The 18,066-nt window shown below is 36.4% G+C and overlaps 1 protein-coding gene and 1 pseudogene across 1 annotated transcript; both read right to left on the reverse strand.

Annotated features, from left to right (window-relative positions):
- Nucleotides 1-4,747: 4,747 nt before the first annotated feature.
- LOC139888456 (premnaspirodiene oxygenase-like) lies at nt 4,748-6,481 on the reverse strand (annotated as a pseudogene).
- A 1,392-nt stretch (nt 6,482-7,873) lies between these two features.
- On the reverse strand, nt 7,874-9,472 carry LOC139864326 (premnaspirodiene oxygenase-like). The gene is made up of 2 exons (XM_071852906.1): nt 8,582-9,472; nt 7,874-8,491 (listed from the first exon to the last, which is right to left on the reverse strand). Exons 1-2 carry the CDS (start codon nt 9,470-9,472, stop codon nt 7,874-7,876), a joined length of 1,509 nt encoding a protein of 502 aa, XP_071709007.1.
- Nucleotides 9,473-18,066: the final 8,594 nt, after the last annotated feature.

The following is an 18,066-nucleotide window of genomic DNA, read 5'->3' on the forward strand; positions in this document are numbered from 1 at the left end:
TTGGGCCATCTCGGTTTCTTGCACCACCATCTTCTTACACAAGAAGATCAATTGAAGTATGCAACTCTTCAATTATAGGATTCTTCCATGAGACAAACACCGCCTCACCCATCGCTCTAGACACGTCCAATCCAGAAGCCCGTGTCAACGATCATTCGTACAAAATTTTCGTCTATCTATGATTTTCCTTCCCAGCAATCAGAAAATTCAACAGACGTCTTTGTAGACTCTTCATCAAGGCTCCAGTGAGAACAACCTCGAAATCTACCACCTTTGAACTTTTTCGCTTTCTCGCTGGTACAGTGACCTCCTCATAGCTATGAATTTCACAAACCCTATCTTCTCATCCCAAGCACGCTCCCACTGTATGAGTAAGAAATAAATTGCGGCTACCCAAGAAGAATATGGTTCATACCATGGTCAGTTGCAAATCTCTTTGCCATTCGAGGGTATGTTTGCAGCATCCAAGTACCCTAGTGTTATACGCACTAATCATGTGAATACCAGAGACCCACGTTGCATAATCGTCTCCATAACTCCCATTAGTCGTCAAACTCCCACTAGCTCAGTACTTCTATCGGTTACCAAACTCCCATCGAATTCCCGACACCCTCTAGAAAGCTCAAGTTCTAGGACTTACAAGATTATCCACTTCTACCATCACCTAAAGATTCCTAATTGGTCACCCCGAAGAAAACCGCTCGCTTTGTTGAACTAATGTCAACCAAACCCAAAACGTCAGTCGAATGCGTCATATTCGACAACTTCAAACCAAATCTCCAGTGAGAGAAGCTCTAACCCTGCCCACATATTCCATATACCATGGAATATTCGACCAAGTACATTGGTCAACCCGTTCAATAATCTGATGTTGGACTTTGGTTTGTAATCCATCAAACCTCCCCTCAAACCTAAGTTCAACTAGGCCTTCCCTCCAATGATAGTCCAGATGTAACCTAATTTAGTACCTGCCGCAACCTCGGAACACAACCTGACTGGGACCACATCAAGTCAACTTACGGTACAATGCTCCAAGATCGACTCATCTATTGAGGATGCACAACCGCGTGTGCCAGCCAAGGGGTTAAGCCAACCGTTGACATGCTGCAAAAGTCACGTTGCGCTATCCACACATCCAGACTACAACCTGCAAGTATCCAACCTTTTCGATAACTCCCACTGTCGATTTTCAAACGAATGTCCCCCTGTTTATTACTTGGCCGCCCAAAAAACCCGAGAGAAACCAACTCCTGTGCACACAATTGTTTCTTCCCCATATCCTGATGTATGACTATGGTTTGTACCCAAAACAAACCTCCCCACAAAACCCAAATCCATATAGGTGTCCCTTCCAACGATAGTTCGGACCCAATCTTTACCTCCGCCGTACGGAACTCTCAACTGTCTGTGTGCGGACCAGTGAGATTTCGATACAAGACTTCAGGATTAACTCAACGTTACCAAGGGAACGCACGCACGCACGCTGAGAGGTGCGCCCACAACGCCGTCCATCACATCCAGAATATATTTTGGTTCCCGTAACAAAGCTACATCTCTGAAAAATCACAGCCTTTATCGCCCGAAGATTCGCAAAACAAATCGTCTCGCCACTCGCAACATCAAAACCTGAACTTTCTCCATAAAACTGCCGCAAATTTAAAAAATCGTATCCCAAGATCCAACGGTCCGATCATCACCAAAATTTTACGACTCTTAGATCAGTAACTTTGAAAGCTACAGTCCAAGTTTCACGTCTATCCAACGGTAGACGAACCCTCTATGAATTTTCTCTTACAGCAGCTCCTAACCCAAACGACTGCAACTTCGAAAACTCATAACTCAAGATCTAACGGTCCGATCACTGCCAAATTTTGATCACTACTAGATCTATGAGTCTAACATCTACAGTAAAATTTTCAAGTCAATCCGACAGTTAACGAACCCGTAGTAATTTTTATCCTCTTACAGCTCCGAAACAAAATAGGTTAAACCTAAACGGCAGCCACTTCGAAAAATTATATCTCTAGATCTAACGGTTCGATCTTCCTCAAATTTTTACAGCTGCTAGAACTATGACTCCAGCACCTTCGGTAAAAATTTCAAGCCGATCCAACGGCTAAGGAACTCGAAGTAATTTTTCTTCTCCAGCTGTGCAGTGGAATCCGAATTTTGAAAAGTTCATCATTCCTTCGAACGGGACCGCAAGGAATGATAACTTAGATGCGATACCCGGATCTTCCCGAAAATCTCTTCTTTGTCTTCAGCAACAAATCTTCGATATCTCGACACAAGTTGCAAGACACACAACCCTGTCGTTTAATCTAACCTTGATGAACACCCAAATCATCAAACATATCGAATATCTTGCTTTCAAATCGCCATCGTGCCCGTCTTCGAACCTTAAAGCTCTGATACCACTTGTTAGGAATTAGGAAGGCCCCAACAAGACAAGCGATTGATCTCAATCACTAACCCACAAACGACAAACTAATAATTAAAGCATAACGATAAATAAAGTACAAACGACACGGGTATTTAACGTGGTTATATCCCAACTCCAAAACACGGAGAAGGGTTTACTCCACAGGCGCAAACCAGAGATTTTCTACTATTAATTTTGTGCACACATTAAAATGAGGCTATGGGTTACAATATATAGGAAGAGTAAACTTGTCCACTAAGTTAAACTTGTCCTTCAAGCAAAAGACATTCCATAAATATCTATTACGTGCTCCATACTCCATTCCTACTAGAAGATTTAATTAAGGCAACAAGATCTCTATGACTTGTTCACCAAGTCAACCTCCCTACAACTTGTTCCTACGACTTGTTCACCAAGTCAAGCCTTGTTCCTTTGATCAAATTCTTCATACATTCAACATATATAAATATATTTCTTTGTTTTTTCGCTAAAAAAAAATTAAAGATTACCTTAATACCCTTTCATAGACTTTAATGGTACCTCAGTCAACAAAAACTGAGTCAGATTGAATTGTTATTCGGTAAGAATCATTCTCAGGCAATTATTTTATTACTTTTTTTTTCTCAGATTTAATTAGCCAGATTCTTATTCTTGTTACCTTGTCTTCAATTTCATCAGTAATAAAAAAGAGATCAAATTGAATGGCTTTTGTTTTTCAATCTAATATCAGATTAAATAAAATGTGTTGTGAGCGATGTAATATCGGGTTACATGTTTACCAGATATATGTATCTCTACTTCTATCACTTACTATACACATTTTGTACATTTATACATGTCCATACATTTCAATTCTTGCATATAATTCAGTTCAATTTGTGCACATAATTCAGTTGTTGTCGAATATATTTTGGATATATAGTTAAAATCTATGGTTCTTTCAGCAAATCTTTTGTCAGGAAACACATATAGCGTATGGCACGAATAAAGGGTTCCGACGTGTTGTTACACTTGACTAATAGAGAAATCGGGGACTATGAGTGATGGTGGACCACCACCAGTGTCTGTTGAACTGGAATTTGCGAAAAGACAACAAGAGGTAAAGTTTTATTTGTATATCTTGCACAAGTTTCTCATGTTGAATGCAAAAGTAAGACTCGTTGGATAGAAGGAAAAATTGCTTAACACCTTTACAGATATTGAACAGAAAGCATTTGATCAAACGTAAAACCAAAGATGATAAGTTTTAGTGCAAATTTAGGGAAAATAAGGTTTGATCCATTGTTTAATCTCCGACATTCGTGCAAACCTGATCGGGATTTGGATCTGCGAGGGTGTTAAACAATGGATTGACTAATCTACTCAATTAGATTGAGTAATTAGTATCTAAGAAGGTAGAGAGAATGGAGATCTCTATCTCTATGATGAAGATGATGAAGAGAGAGAAAGTAGATCTCACTTACTCATGGAGTAGTAGATGGCCTTATTTGTAGGAAAATGTGATAGTACAAATATAGTACATGTTTATTGTAAATGTAGTATATGTGTAGTATGGCACATCCGCTCCTCTTGTCCAGGTCATGGGGCTTACATTTAAAACAACCTCAATATCGTTCAAGTGTTCATATCCAGCACGAGCTCTGTTCAATGTGACTCTTGTTCGGACCGTATCCTGTCCGACCCAATTTCTATCCGGCATGAGTCCTATTAGGCATGATTCCTATCCTTCACGAGTTCTATCCGGCCCAATTCCTATCCGCCTAATTCCTATCCCGCACAGATCTAGCTGCCCACATGTTATCCGGCATGGATCCTGGCCTGCCCAAATCCTATCCTGCCCAATTATGTGGAGACCCTTAAGGGGGTACGTCATCAGCATTCAAGGTTCAATCCCACAAATATGTGGGTTATGATCTAGTTTACCTAATAACAAAATCAGAGTAAAGCGAAATAGCCTAAAGATGACATGAATAAATCTGTAGTTATTTAAACCTGACACTTGGGCATACACCAGTGGCCACCGAATTCCCAATGAGGCAAGACACTCAGGTTCGCATCTTGGTAACTCCTAAGATCGATTTAATTGGGCTCTTGACTACGGGGGGCGCCAATGTGCGCAATTCACCCGGTTACGGGTCTCATCGCTCTGGGCTCGTCACCCAGGAATTTTACTCGCTAGTGGGGACCCAATGTGGTTTTTGCTAGGTATGTTTCCTATGTGAACCCAAAAAAAGTTAACCGAGATTACTACTTTCAAATAACAAAACATGAGAAGAAACAAACTTAAGTTTTTGTGACAAGAGAGATTCGACATACGCATATGCATCATTGGTTTGTGTTATAAAGAGTTGGAACTAAAAGTAAGTCAGTCTTTCGGCTAACAGTAGCTCCAAATGACTCGGTCATATCAAGATCTTCAAATGTTACTCCATTTGGGAGATCCCAATCAAAATGGTACAACAATATCGCTAAAGGAAGTTCGATGTTAGCCAAGCCCATAATCATACCTGGACACATTCTTCTTCCACCACCAAATGGTAAATATTGAAAATCATTTGTAATCATGTTACCAATTGAACTCTCCATAAATCTTTCGGGTATGAAACTCTCAGGGTCACTCCAGTAATCTGGATCACGTCCTATTTTCCACGCGTTAATAATAACTGTTGTATTGACAGGGATATGCTATCCTCTTATGTCACAATTCTCTTGTGACAATCTTGGAACTAACAATGGAGCAGGAGGATACAACCTTAAGGTTTCCTTGATCACTTGTTTCAGGTAAACTAGCTCTTCAATATCTGATTCATAAATCGTTTTCTTTCCCTTGAGTGTCGGCCTAAGTTCGTCTTGCAGTTTTTTCATAACCCTTGGATTCTTTAGTAGTTCTGACATTGCCCAATCGATCGTCGATGAAGCAGTGTCTGTGCCTGCTATGAACATCTCCTGTATGTACATAAAACTTACTTCGAGTATTGATTGATATATAAATAAATGTTTAGTCATTTCCTCAAAGGGGAAATTCAGATGCCTGTTTAATGAACTTCTAGTTATGGATTGATCAGTTTTCTTTCATTTCTAAACGGGTTGTATGTTTGTATTAGAGCAACCGAAAAGTAACCATATATTGGTCACTAAAACAATGGATCACGGATAACAAAAACTTACAATGACGACTGCTTTGATGTTATCCGAAGCTAATGGCAGTTCAAGTCCACCATCATCTTTGAGCCTCAGTAGAACATCTAGGAGGTCTTCGTTGTGGCCAGTTTGTTTACCTGCACGGAGTTCTTGGTGGTCAGAGATGATGTTATCAAGTATCTTATCAAGTTTTGTTCTTATCTTCAACAACTTTTTCCTCGTCCCTGTAATCAGATGCAATAGTTTGATAGATGGGAATAGATCTGATGCATCAAAACCAGCAGAATAAGATAAAAATTCTTTAATTAGCGCAAGAAGAAGCGTTTGATCCTTGCATCTGCTCCTAACTGAAACCCTACATATGATATTATTCATTAACATCAAAATATTCTCATTAAGCTTGATGGTCTTTGATGCTTGATTGGCTACGGAGTCAATTAGGTTCCGTGACTCTTCTTCCCGAATTGAAGTAAAAGATTGAACTTTTTTGGTGCTTAAAAGCTCCAAGACACATATCTTACGCATCTGTCTCCAGTAGTCGCCATAGGGACAGGCAACGATGTCTTTATAGTTGTAAGTCATGATTTCACCAGTTAGAAATTTGGGTCTGCTTGCGAAAACGAGATCATGGGTTTTCAAGATTTCTTTAACCAAAGATGGAGATGAGATTAAGACAGCTTAGATCTCGCCAAGATTTAGACCAACGATCGGCCCAACTTTCTTCGCAACTTTTCCTAGAGCATGGTGTGGTAATCCCGTTGACAAATGATGCAGATGACCAATCAGAGGAAGCTTCCATGGTTGTGGAGGAAGTTTTGTGTTGTTATTAAAGGAATTTGAACTTTTGAAATGATTAATGATTAAGACAAATAAGAAGGTTGCAATGAAAAGTGGGAATATGGTAAACTGAAGCTCCATCTTTTTGGCTTATGAAGTTAAGCCAATGTTCAACCATTTATATTATAAATAAATTCTTTCTAATATATTATCAAATTTTTTTATAAATGTGATTATTTTTAAGTAATTTAGATATGGCACATTTTTATCTTAATACTATAAGGTGGCAAGCCCACTTGTGCTAAGAATCTTATTATCAATTATATCGTAGTATTATTATAGTGGATGGGTTGTTAACACATCATTTTCCCTTTATTATTTATATATATCGACACTGTGTTATATATGTTGATAACATTGTTCCAACTGCCGCCTCTACTTCGCTACATCAATGTTCATTAAATATCTTCATACTCATTATATAGTATTATATCCGGTCAAAAAGCTTACTTTATAGTCATTATATACTTCGCATGTATTTTGATGTAGCAGATAAACCTTAAAATATAAGTCACGATCCAACATTGACAATAGCTAGTTTTACTTTTAATGTAATTATGAAACGTTAGTCTTCGAGTATTATTGGAGATAGTTATAGTCAGTTTGTCTTATATCAGGTTAGGCATGGGGTATTTGTTTCTACTTGGCTCAATTTTGAGTCACGGACCAAGGGCTTGGTGCAAATGTATGTTTACAAGAACTCAAGAAGTTCTATATATATATATATATATATATATATATATATATATAGAACGACAAAATCGGCATCGAATCCTCTCATTTGCCACCCACGCACCCGTTAGGAAGAAACTCCCCGCATCCATCGCGCAAAGCGTACCCGGAATGCTTTAGGTTAACTGCTTGGCCCGCACAAAGTGAAGAATACCAGAGGCACAACCGTCATAGGACAGGCTCCGCGTGTAATCATCCTTGGGAAGCACCCCCTGAAAAAGTGTGGACAGGCGCAGACAGCGATGCCTCCGGAGGACTCCATAACAAACTGCAAAGCAAATTGCATTAAGAAATACGCATGTGAGACTCGAACTCGAGACCTCAAGGACACCCAGAAGGGCGGTAACCACTCAGCTAAATGGATATGGTTATTTTTTGCATTTATTTATGTCCATACATTTCTATTTGTGCAGATAATTAATTGTATATCGAATGGAATATATTTTGGATATGTTTTTACTAAATGTTTCGTTCTACATATCTTTTCTCAGGCAACACGTATTGCATATGGCTCGAATAAAGAGTTTCGACAGATTGTTACACTTGATGGTGTGCTAATTGTGAAATCAGGGACTATGAGTGGTGGTGGACTGGAATTTGCAAAAAGCCAATAAACATGTAGTAATTTAAACCCAACACAGTTAAATCGAGATTACTACTTTCAAATTACAAAACACAAGAAGAGATATACTCTGATAAACTTTTTGTTAAAAGAGAGATTCAACATGCGATAATGCATCTTTAGTTTGTGTTATAAAGAGTTGGGACTAAAAGTAAGTCAGTCTTTCGACCAACAGTAGCTCCAAACGACTCGGTCATATCAAGATTTTCAGATGTTACTCCTTTTGGAAGATCCCAATCAAAATGGTACAACAACGTCGCTAAAGGAAGTTCGATGTTAGCCAATCCCATAGTTATACCTGGACACACTCTTCTTCCACCACCAAATGGTAGATATTCAAAATCCTTTGTAATCATGTTACTAATTGAACTCTCCGTAAACCTTTCGGGTACGAAACTCTCAGGATCAGTCCAGTAATCTGGATCACGTCCTATTTTCCACGCGTTAATAATAACTGTGGTATTAACAGGGATATGGTATCCGCTTATGTCACACTTCTCTCGTGACAATCTAGGGACTAACAGTGGGACCGGAGGGTGCAACCTTAACGTTTCCTTGATCACTTGTTTCAGATAAACTAATTCTTGAATATCCGATTCATGAATCTTTTTCTTTCCCTTGAGTGTCTGCCTAAGTTCGTCTTGCAGTTTTTTCATAACCCTTGGATTCTTTATTAGTTCTGACATTGTCCAATCTATAGTTGAGGAAGAAGTATCTGTACCCGCTATGAACATCTCCTGTACGTACCATGATTTTCAAGAATATTGATAAATAGATATGTGTTCGTTATAAATCAACTTTTATTTATAACGGTAACAAAAACTTACAATAAGGACTGCTTTGATGTTATCAGAAGCTAATGGCAGTTCAAGTCCACCATCATCTTTGAGTCTCAGAAGAACATCAAGGAGGTCTTCGTTGTCGCTACTCTGTTTACCTGCACGGCGTTCTTGGTGATCAGAGATGATGTCATCAAGTATCTTATCAATTTGTGTTCGTATCTTCATCAACTTTTTCCTGGTCCCACTAAGCAGATGCAATACTTTGGTAGATGGAAATAAATCTGATACATCATAACCAGCTGAAATAGATGTAGCTTGTTTAGTTAGTGCAACAAGAAGCGTTTGGTCGTTGCATCTGCTTCCAACTGAAGACCTACATATGATGTCATTCATCAACATGAATATATTTTCATTAAGCTTTATGGTCTTTGATGTCTGTTTGGCTACAGATTCAAACAGGTTCCATGACTCTTCTTCACGAATTGAAGTAAACGATTCAACTTTTTTGGTGCTTAAAAGCTCCACGACGCATATCTTACGCATCTGTCTCCAGTAGTCGCCGTAGGGACAGGCGGCAATGTCTTTGTAGTTGTAAGCGATGATTTCACCACTTAGGATTTTAGGTCTGCTTGCGAAAGTGAGATCGTGAGTTTTCATGATTTCTTTAGCTAAAGTGGGAGATGAGATTAAGACAGCATAGATTTCGCCAAATTGTAGACCAACGATTGGTCCATATTTTTCTGCAACGTTACCTAAAGCATGGTGTGGTAATCCGCCGGTGAAATAATGCAAATGGCCAATCAGAGGAAGCTTCCATGGTTGTGGAGGAAGTTTTGTGTTGTTTTTAAGGGATTTTGAACTTTTGAAATAAGTGTTGATTAGAATGTAGAATAGGGTAGCAACCAAAATGGAGAAAATGGTAAACTGAAGCTCCATCTATTTGGTTTATGAAGTTAAGCCAATGTTCAACCATTTATAAAATGATGTATTGTTAAAAACTTGTTGATATAAATGTTAAAAATACGATAGCTATACTTAGTCTTCTATGTCAGCTTATTTGATTCCTTGACTCTTTCAATCATTAAATTAAAACAACGCTTTTGTCTTCATCGAGTTAAAAAACTTCTGATACCTCTGTCATAGAAATATGATCCCTTGGGCACTAAAAGTCAAGAATTGAATCATCGATCAATTGGCATATAGCTTAGTGGTTGGGGTCTCGAGGTTTTAGGTCTCAGTTTCAAATCTTGTTGGAAAGATATTTTGAGGTGGACACAGAAAATGGTCAAAAACAGTCACCGGATGTTCCGATAGAGTGCGTAAACTGACTAAAAAAATAATCTCATTTCACAGATAGCTTGAACAGAACAAAAATCTTATCGTTTAGGCGTTTACACAACTTAGGGCTTACTGCTATTAATTCAGTTATTCCCAAAAGACGTGGTCAGCGATAATTATTAATTGACGACAGACACAACGGTAAAACAGCAGCAGCAAATTAAAAGTAATGAAAAATCCAAAAAAGAATATTATTTTTAAAACCACATGATACGATTGATTAAATGATGTGTCAAATTTCAGTGTCATACTCTTCCTAGAAATATATGTGTAGCAAGGATATATATGAACTTGTTTTACATTTGCAACCCTTATCAATGGATCGGATATGGATCGGGTGACGCCGTATTTTTGTCCATATCCATTTAATTTTTGTTCATCCATATTCATATCCATATCCATTTAGTTTGAGGCCATTCATCCATATCTATATCGAGTGGATTAAGCGGTTTAATGGATATCCAATGGATATTAAAATTTTGTTATAATATTTTCGAATATGCGATTAAAATAAAAACGTAGTATAGCAAAAATGAATATAACATGACAAATTAAAATATCCATAAGAATGTGTAACAAAATCGTTGAATTTACTATAAAACATGAATTATGAAAAATTAAATAAGAAATTTGTAAGTTTGTTTTGTTAGATATACGTGTTTATTGTATTATATTATAGTTATTTCATTACATGATTTGAAGCATAATGTAAATCTAACGGTAGATGAACTTATAATAGTAAATATGCAAACATATATCTATATTTACGTATTTGTATATGTATTTCGTGTGGTAATGGATATATCCATGGATGGAACTTTTCATCCATATCAATATCCATATTCATTTAGGTTCATCCATATCCGTATCCATATCCATTTAGGTTTATCCATATCCATCACGAAGCGGGTGGATCGGGTGGATATCCACCGGATCGGGTGGCCATTGCCATCCCTATGTACAACATATAAGCTCATGAGTTCCACATTACTCTAAAATCAATTGGTGATAGGGAGAGGTTCTCATAAGTTTATATATGCACATTTGTTTCTTTCACTTTCCGATGTGGGACACAATGAACCAATTAGCTCCAACAATCACTCCCTTAATCGGTTCATTCCACGCTACTCCTACGGACGCTTTCAATACCATCTGGACTCACCTGGACCCCCGATCTCTTCCCCGGTCACGTCCACAGTCATCTCGATTTGAGCCTCCGCTACCATTCTGCACCGTCCACAAATATGGGCTATAACTTAACCAGACTCTGATACCATTTGTAGGATCGTTTTTAGGTCCACCAACATGTACAACATATAAGCTCATGAGTTCCACATTACTCTAAAACCAATTGTTGATAGGGAGAGGTTCTCATAAGCTTATATATGCACATTTGTTTCTTTCACTTTCCGATGTGGGACACAATGAACCGATTAGCTCCAACAACCTATCCACACTTCTACCGCACACGTTCAACACCTTGCTCGAAGTTGTAGGTTCTTGAACAGGCGGGTTATAGTACTGTTTGTGCACTTTCTGGCGTACCTTATTCGAGGAATAAGGTGGAGTTGTCTGATCTCAATGTATGTTGAATTGGGGGTGTGGGATGAGATTGTATGCTTGTTGGCGATTCCCCAAATGTAGTAAGAATGTATCTTACTTTACGACACCAAGATACGAAGGTAACTCATAGTGAGTTGTATGTGTGTTAATTTGAGTATGACTTGAGAGGATGAATTCTTCCAGGGATCGTATCCCTCTTATATAGAACTCCTCTAGTGTCTTATCCTAGCCTCCAATATGTACGGGCCAATCTCCAAGACGATCCTTAGAAGGATATGATTGACTTTCCATTTGGTCAACTGAGAAGGTTCAGAGATAGAGGAAAGTAAATTCGGTGCATTCCTCTTTTAGCTTCTAGACGCTAGCATTTGAAATAAGTCATCCCGTTTACCACTTCTCATTGACATATGTGGCCTTGTGACTTATGCTTATGTCCTTGTCTATTGGTAAGCGTGATACCTTCATAGTCAAATGTCTTCGGTAAGATAGCCTCGTATAACGGATATGGTATGTTACTAATTTAGAAGATCGACATGGCAATTTGGTGTATGCTCTTCTTGTCTTTTGGATGGTAGTATTTGAAATGAAAACATTATGCTCTCAACTTCTCTTTGACATATGTAGTCTCGTGACTTTATTGATGTCTTTGTTCATGATAAATGTGATACCTTCGTGATTTAGCTTCGTTTAATTGCTAGTATACGGGGTGCGCACTATCAAGTACGTAATGGGGTTCTAACATTAAATTTGGTTGGAACATGGATATAATAGGTGTATCTGATAAACTGGATATTATTAGATTTAGCATTAGGCATGTACATGGCAATACAGACATAGGTTAACTAGGTCAAATTTTCGGGCCAATTGGGTATTTAGGGAAATTAGGCATGGCAATATAAACCAAAACTTAAGAAAAGTCCAATGGGTTTCCCTTCAACCTATTGGGTTATATAACAAATTTAAAGAACATGTCCAATGCTATTAATTCCTAAAGCTCAATAAATAGATCTAGGTCTAATGGTTCTTTTGAATGGGTCAAAATGGGTGGAGCATAATAAGTTTCATTCGTCAAACATTTATGAAAGCAGTCATGGTTATATCATTTATTATGTATATTCTTATTCTTATATATATATAAACCGTAAATATAAATGTAAAAAGTAATGACAAATGTAAACTTCGAATATAAAAGTAGATGACCCGTTACCCATCCCGACCCATTTGGACCTGTTTAAAATCTGACAAGATTGACCCATGAATCATTTCAACCCAAAACCGTTTTGACCCGTTATCCAAACCGAACAAACTTGACCCGTTTTTCGTGTATAATTAGGCCCATTTATTCATGTTAAGGCTAGGCCCGTTGATTAGTCTATATATGGTTCCATGTACCTTCATTACGTTCTATGAGAAAATAGCATTATTTCATAGTTTGAGAGCAATACCTTAAAACACCAACATATTCCACCATAATGTTCACTGACCGCCACGTCGCTTCTGTATAATGAGGAAACAATTCTACTCAAAATCACAAAACCCACATACACACGAAGTTTGGAGTCACCAATAATTACTTCACGCGTACAAAGGTTAATATCAATTCTCAAAATTTTCGTTAAAAATCATCATCACTGGATATGTGTGATGACTCGGAAATTTCTGACCAAATTTAAACTTAATCTTTGTATGATTAACATTTCCGACACGATAAGCAAAGTCTGTAAAACTGAATCTCAAAATTTTTGAACTACTTTTATATATTTAAATACCATTCGGTTGTTTTCGACGATTCGCGAACAATTATATGTAAATAGATACATATATACTATAACTTAAAAAGGTAACAATGTATTAATTGTTTGATACCGTACATTAAACTTATTGGTTTAAATATCTATTTGAATATATATGATAATTTGAAATATTTATTATTAAAATTTATTTATAAATAACTTCCAATGTGTATTTAAAAACTGATTTATGTATATTAAAAAGATATATACATATATATAATTTAAAGTTATTTAGTAAACGACAGTAACATTCGTTTATTGATTCGATTGATATTTGGATAAGTTAACTAAAGCGTTTAAGATGAACCAGTAAAACACTAATTTGCTACAGTATTTTCAAATTGCTACAGTACCCAAAATGCTACAGTGTTTTCAAAAATCACTATTTGCTACAGTGAAATTGACTTTGCTACAGTGAATTGCTACAGTAAAAAATTGACAGTAACTTTGCTACAGTAAAACACTATTTCAAAATGAAACTGTATGTATTATATATATATATATATATATATATATATATATATATATATATATATATATATATATATATATATATATATATATATATTAACAAATAGCGAGACGATGATTTATAGAAGTAAATGACCAAAACACTCAAATGTATAAGTTATACCTCGAGTGGTATAGTTTATGGATGATTTAAGACTATATTTTGACAAAGGTACGATTCGCGAAACGTAAAGTACAAGTTTTCTCAGTATACGATAGGACGTTCAAAAAACTGGAACCGGGACATAAGTCGAGTGACGACGTACGACTTATCGGAACAAAAATTACAAGTTAACTATGCACGTGAATATAATATAATATATAATTAATTATATAAATTAAATATATTATATTTATATTTATATTAAATAATCATGTCGACAAGCAAAAATACAAACGATTGTGAGCTGGCTGAGGGGCTCATGCGATCGCATGAGAATCCCATACAAACCTCATGCGATCGCATGAGGTGCTGGGACAGAAATGTTCCTATAAATTGATCGATTTCTGTTTCATTTTCTAATCTATATCGATATCTCTCTCTATATATATATTATTATTATTATTATTAATATTATTATTATTATTATTATTATTATTATTATTATTATTATTATTATTATTATTATTATTATTAATCTTATTATTATTATTAGTATATACATAAAATACTACGACGAGGTTATGTCCAAACGATTTCAAAAATGGTTTTCAAGCGGGATAGAGCCTAAGGAAATTATGGGTAATGTTCGGGGGTATATTTATGAATCAAACCTAGTGTTTATCATCTCCGTTACGTCTACGTACTTTCCTACAATATTGAATCTCAATATTGATACGTTGAGATCTACGGTTATTTGGTAATCCGTGTTTCGATCACATTTTGGTGAACGACTTTATATGCTGCTAAGGTGAGTTTCATTGCTCCCTTTTTAATTGCTTTTGCAATCTATATTTTTGGGCTGAGAATATATGCACTTTATTTTAAACGCAATGGATACAAGTACATACTAAATTCTACACCGAGTTTGAACCGAAAATCCCTTAGCTTTGGTAACTAGTAACTGCCAGTTATAAGAACTGGTGGGCGCGAGTAGTAGTATATGGATCCATAGGGCTTGATATCCCCGTCCGAGCTAGAGCACTAGCCTTTTAACGGACGTATGCTATTTGAGAAGCGTACACGTTAGTTTGCGTGTATTATTAAGATGATTATACAAAGGGTATAAATTATATATACGTTAAGTTTAGTTACCAGGGTGCTCAATTTTGTAGAATATTTTGATAAACGTTTCTGGATGAAACAACTGAAATCTTGTGATCCACCTTTATATACAGATTATGCCAAGCACTAAAACTATGAACTCACCAACCTTTGTGTTGACATTTGTTAGCATGTTTATTCTCAGGTTCCCTAGAAGTCTTCCGCTGTGTGCTTATATGTTAGACAAGCTATGTGCATGGAGTCTTACATGGCATATTTATCATGGAAATGTTGCATTCACCAAATCATCACCATGTATCTTATTTTGACTGCATTGTCAACGGAATTACTATTGTAAACTATTATTTACGATGATTGTCTATATGTAGAAATCATCAGATGTCGAAAATCTTTGATTTAAATATTCATTTATGGTGTGCCTTTTCAAAAGAATGCAATGTTTACAAAACGTATCATATAGAGGTCAAATACCTCGTAATGAAATCGATGAATGACATGTTCGTCCATATGGATTTGGAGCGATCGTCACAATATGGCTAACAACAAAAACAATTATGACAACTCACGGTGTTATCCTTCAAACGCTCCTTCATCGTGCAACCCTACTGGCTTTCAACGCAATCCATCTCAAGCCCAAATGTTGGGGATTGTACAGGGCCAACGGAAGCAATTTAAATCGACCCAAAATCAAATTCAACGTCATTTTAGTTCTTTATTGTCACAACCCAATATACATCAGCCCACATACACTAGTTATTTGGGCCAATATGGACAAGGTTATTCAAGATTTGGGACACAACAAGCACTCATGTGCATCCAAATATGCAGAGGCCCAGTATGCAACAAACTTTCAATTTGGAGCAGGTACTACAACAAACTGGTTGGCCTTCATCATCAGCTGATTATGCGGTGAAAAATAGACAGTCTTGAAGATACACGTTGGAATATGGATACAAGTGCATCATCTCACCTAACATCCTCTGCAAATAATCTTTATAGCATTTTTAATCATTGCATTTATCCATCTGTAGTGTCACTGTTGGTGACATGACACCCATTCCGATCACCGACTCCGGTCATATTATTTGGTTATCTTTTCATAGCCCATTACACCTACAAATTAATAATAATCTCATGTACGTTCTTGTCGATGCATATCTGTATAGTCGTCATTGTGCGATTAATGTTTATTATTCTATTGTACACCTGGTTGATGTATACACATGAAACTGATCAGTTACAGGAACTATCTGTAACTATTGGGCCATAATGTTCAAGAGGCCCATTCGTATGAGTGAGGCCCATTAGGGTTAATGTCTAGTTTGCCTATAAATACCAGTTTATGTGTTCATTAGGGTGAAGAGAAAATAGTATAGACCCTAATTTTATGAGCCGTGTTTGGCAATCCATTGCTAAGGGGAGATCATGCTCGATCTCCCCTGCCGCCAATGTTTCTCTGTTTAAATAAATATTGTAACTTCAACATTTATTATATTATAATGATTTATTCGTGTTCATCATGTTTATCTCTTCCATCTTTGATCTTGCTCGTATATAGTTGTTTATGATCCTTAAAGGGACCAACAAATTGGTATCAGAGCTGGAAACAACCGAGCTGTTGATTCGGATCGATCGAAGACGTTAACTTCAAGAAGGGTTAAAAATTCGGAGTTTCTGGAGCTGTTGTGGGAGAAAATTCGTAACGGGTTCGACAACTGTTGGATCGCCTTGAAAGTGTTACTGTAAGTTTGACACTCACATATCTAGTTGTAGCAAAACTTTGAAGGCGATTAGATAGTTCTATTGTGAGATATGATTTTCTAAATTTCAAGGCCATTTTTGAAAAACTCTTGGAGTTTGATTCTGCTGCTGTGATAGAAAATTCATAACTGTTTCGTTAACTGTTAGATCTACTTGATTTTTGAATTGTGGAATCTATACACGTAGATCTAACGGTGGTTAAAATTTCATAGCAATCGGACCTTTCAATAATGAGATATGAATTATGGAAGATGTTGCGGCCGTTCAGTAGAAAGCGTTAGGGTTTTGATTATGCAGCAATATATGGAAAAATTCATAACGGGTTATTTAACCGTTGGATCGCTTTGATTTTTGGGATGTAGATGCGCAACGCATAGATCTAACTTTGGTTAAAATATAAAAGTGATCGGACCTTAAATTTGGAGATACAATTTTTCAAATCCAGCAGCCACTCAGAAAAACGTTTAGGGTTATGATTTTGCTGCTGTAAGAGAAAAATTATTATGGATTTGTCTACCATTGGATCAACGTGAAAATTGTTTTGTAGATGCTATACATATCGTTCTAGGTGAGGCAACATTTTGGTGATGATCGGACCGTTGAATTTTTAGATATGTATTTTTGATTTTGCTCCAGTTTCCAGAAGAATTTTTCGGGTTAATAAAGGTGTGTTCTTCAATTTTTATATATTCACATGAAGATGTCGTTTATACAAGTTTAATATACGATCCCTTTGTTCATTATACTTACATAGTGAATAAATTGAAGAACATGGGTGAAATGTCCCGTTCTTATTTATTAAAAACGTTCCATATTAATTGATTTCGTTGCGAGGTTTTGACCTCTATATGAGACGTTTTTCAAAGACTGCATTCATTTTAAAACAAACCATAACCTTTATTTCATAGATAAAGGTTTTAAAAAGCTTTACGTAGATTATCAAATAATGATAATCTAAAATATCCTGTTTACACACGACCATTACATAATGGTTTACAATACAAATATGTTACAACAAAATAAGTTTATTGAATGCAGTTTTTACACAATATCATACAAGCATGGACTCCAAATCTCGTCCTTATTTAAGTATGCGACAGCGGAAGCTCTTAATAATCACCTGAGAATAAACATGCTTAAAACGTCAACAAAAATGTTGGTGAGTTATAGGTTTAACCTATATATATCAAATCATAATAATAGACCACAAGATTTCATATTTCAATACATATCCCATACATAGAGATAAAAATTATTCATATGGTGAACACCTGGTAACCGACATTAACAAGATGCATATATAAGAATATCCCCATCATTCCGGGACACCCTTCGGATAT

This window comes from Rutidosis leptorrhynchoides, chromosome 1 (genome assembly GCF_046630445.1).
Source record: "Rutidosis leptorrhynchoides isolate AG116_Rl617_1_P2 chromosome 1, CSIRO_AGI_Rlap_v1, whole genome shotgun sequence".
Classification (NCBI taxonomy): domain Eukaryota; kingdom Viridiplantae; phylum Streptophyta; class Magnoliopsida; order Asterales; family Asteraceae; genus Rutidosis; species Rutidosis leptorrhynchoides.

Excerpts from the sequence above, each read along its gene's own strand:
- LOC139864326 (XM_071852906.1), bottom strand. The coding sequence starts at position 9,472 with ATGGAGCTTCAGTTTACCATTTTCTCCATTTTGGTTGCTACCCTATTC. Across the intron at positions 8,492-8,581 it reads ACATCAAAGCAGTCCTTATT|GAGATGTTCATAGCGGGTAC; the intron begins GTAAGTTTTTGT and ends TGGTACGTACAG.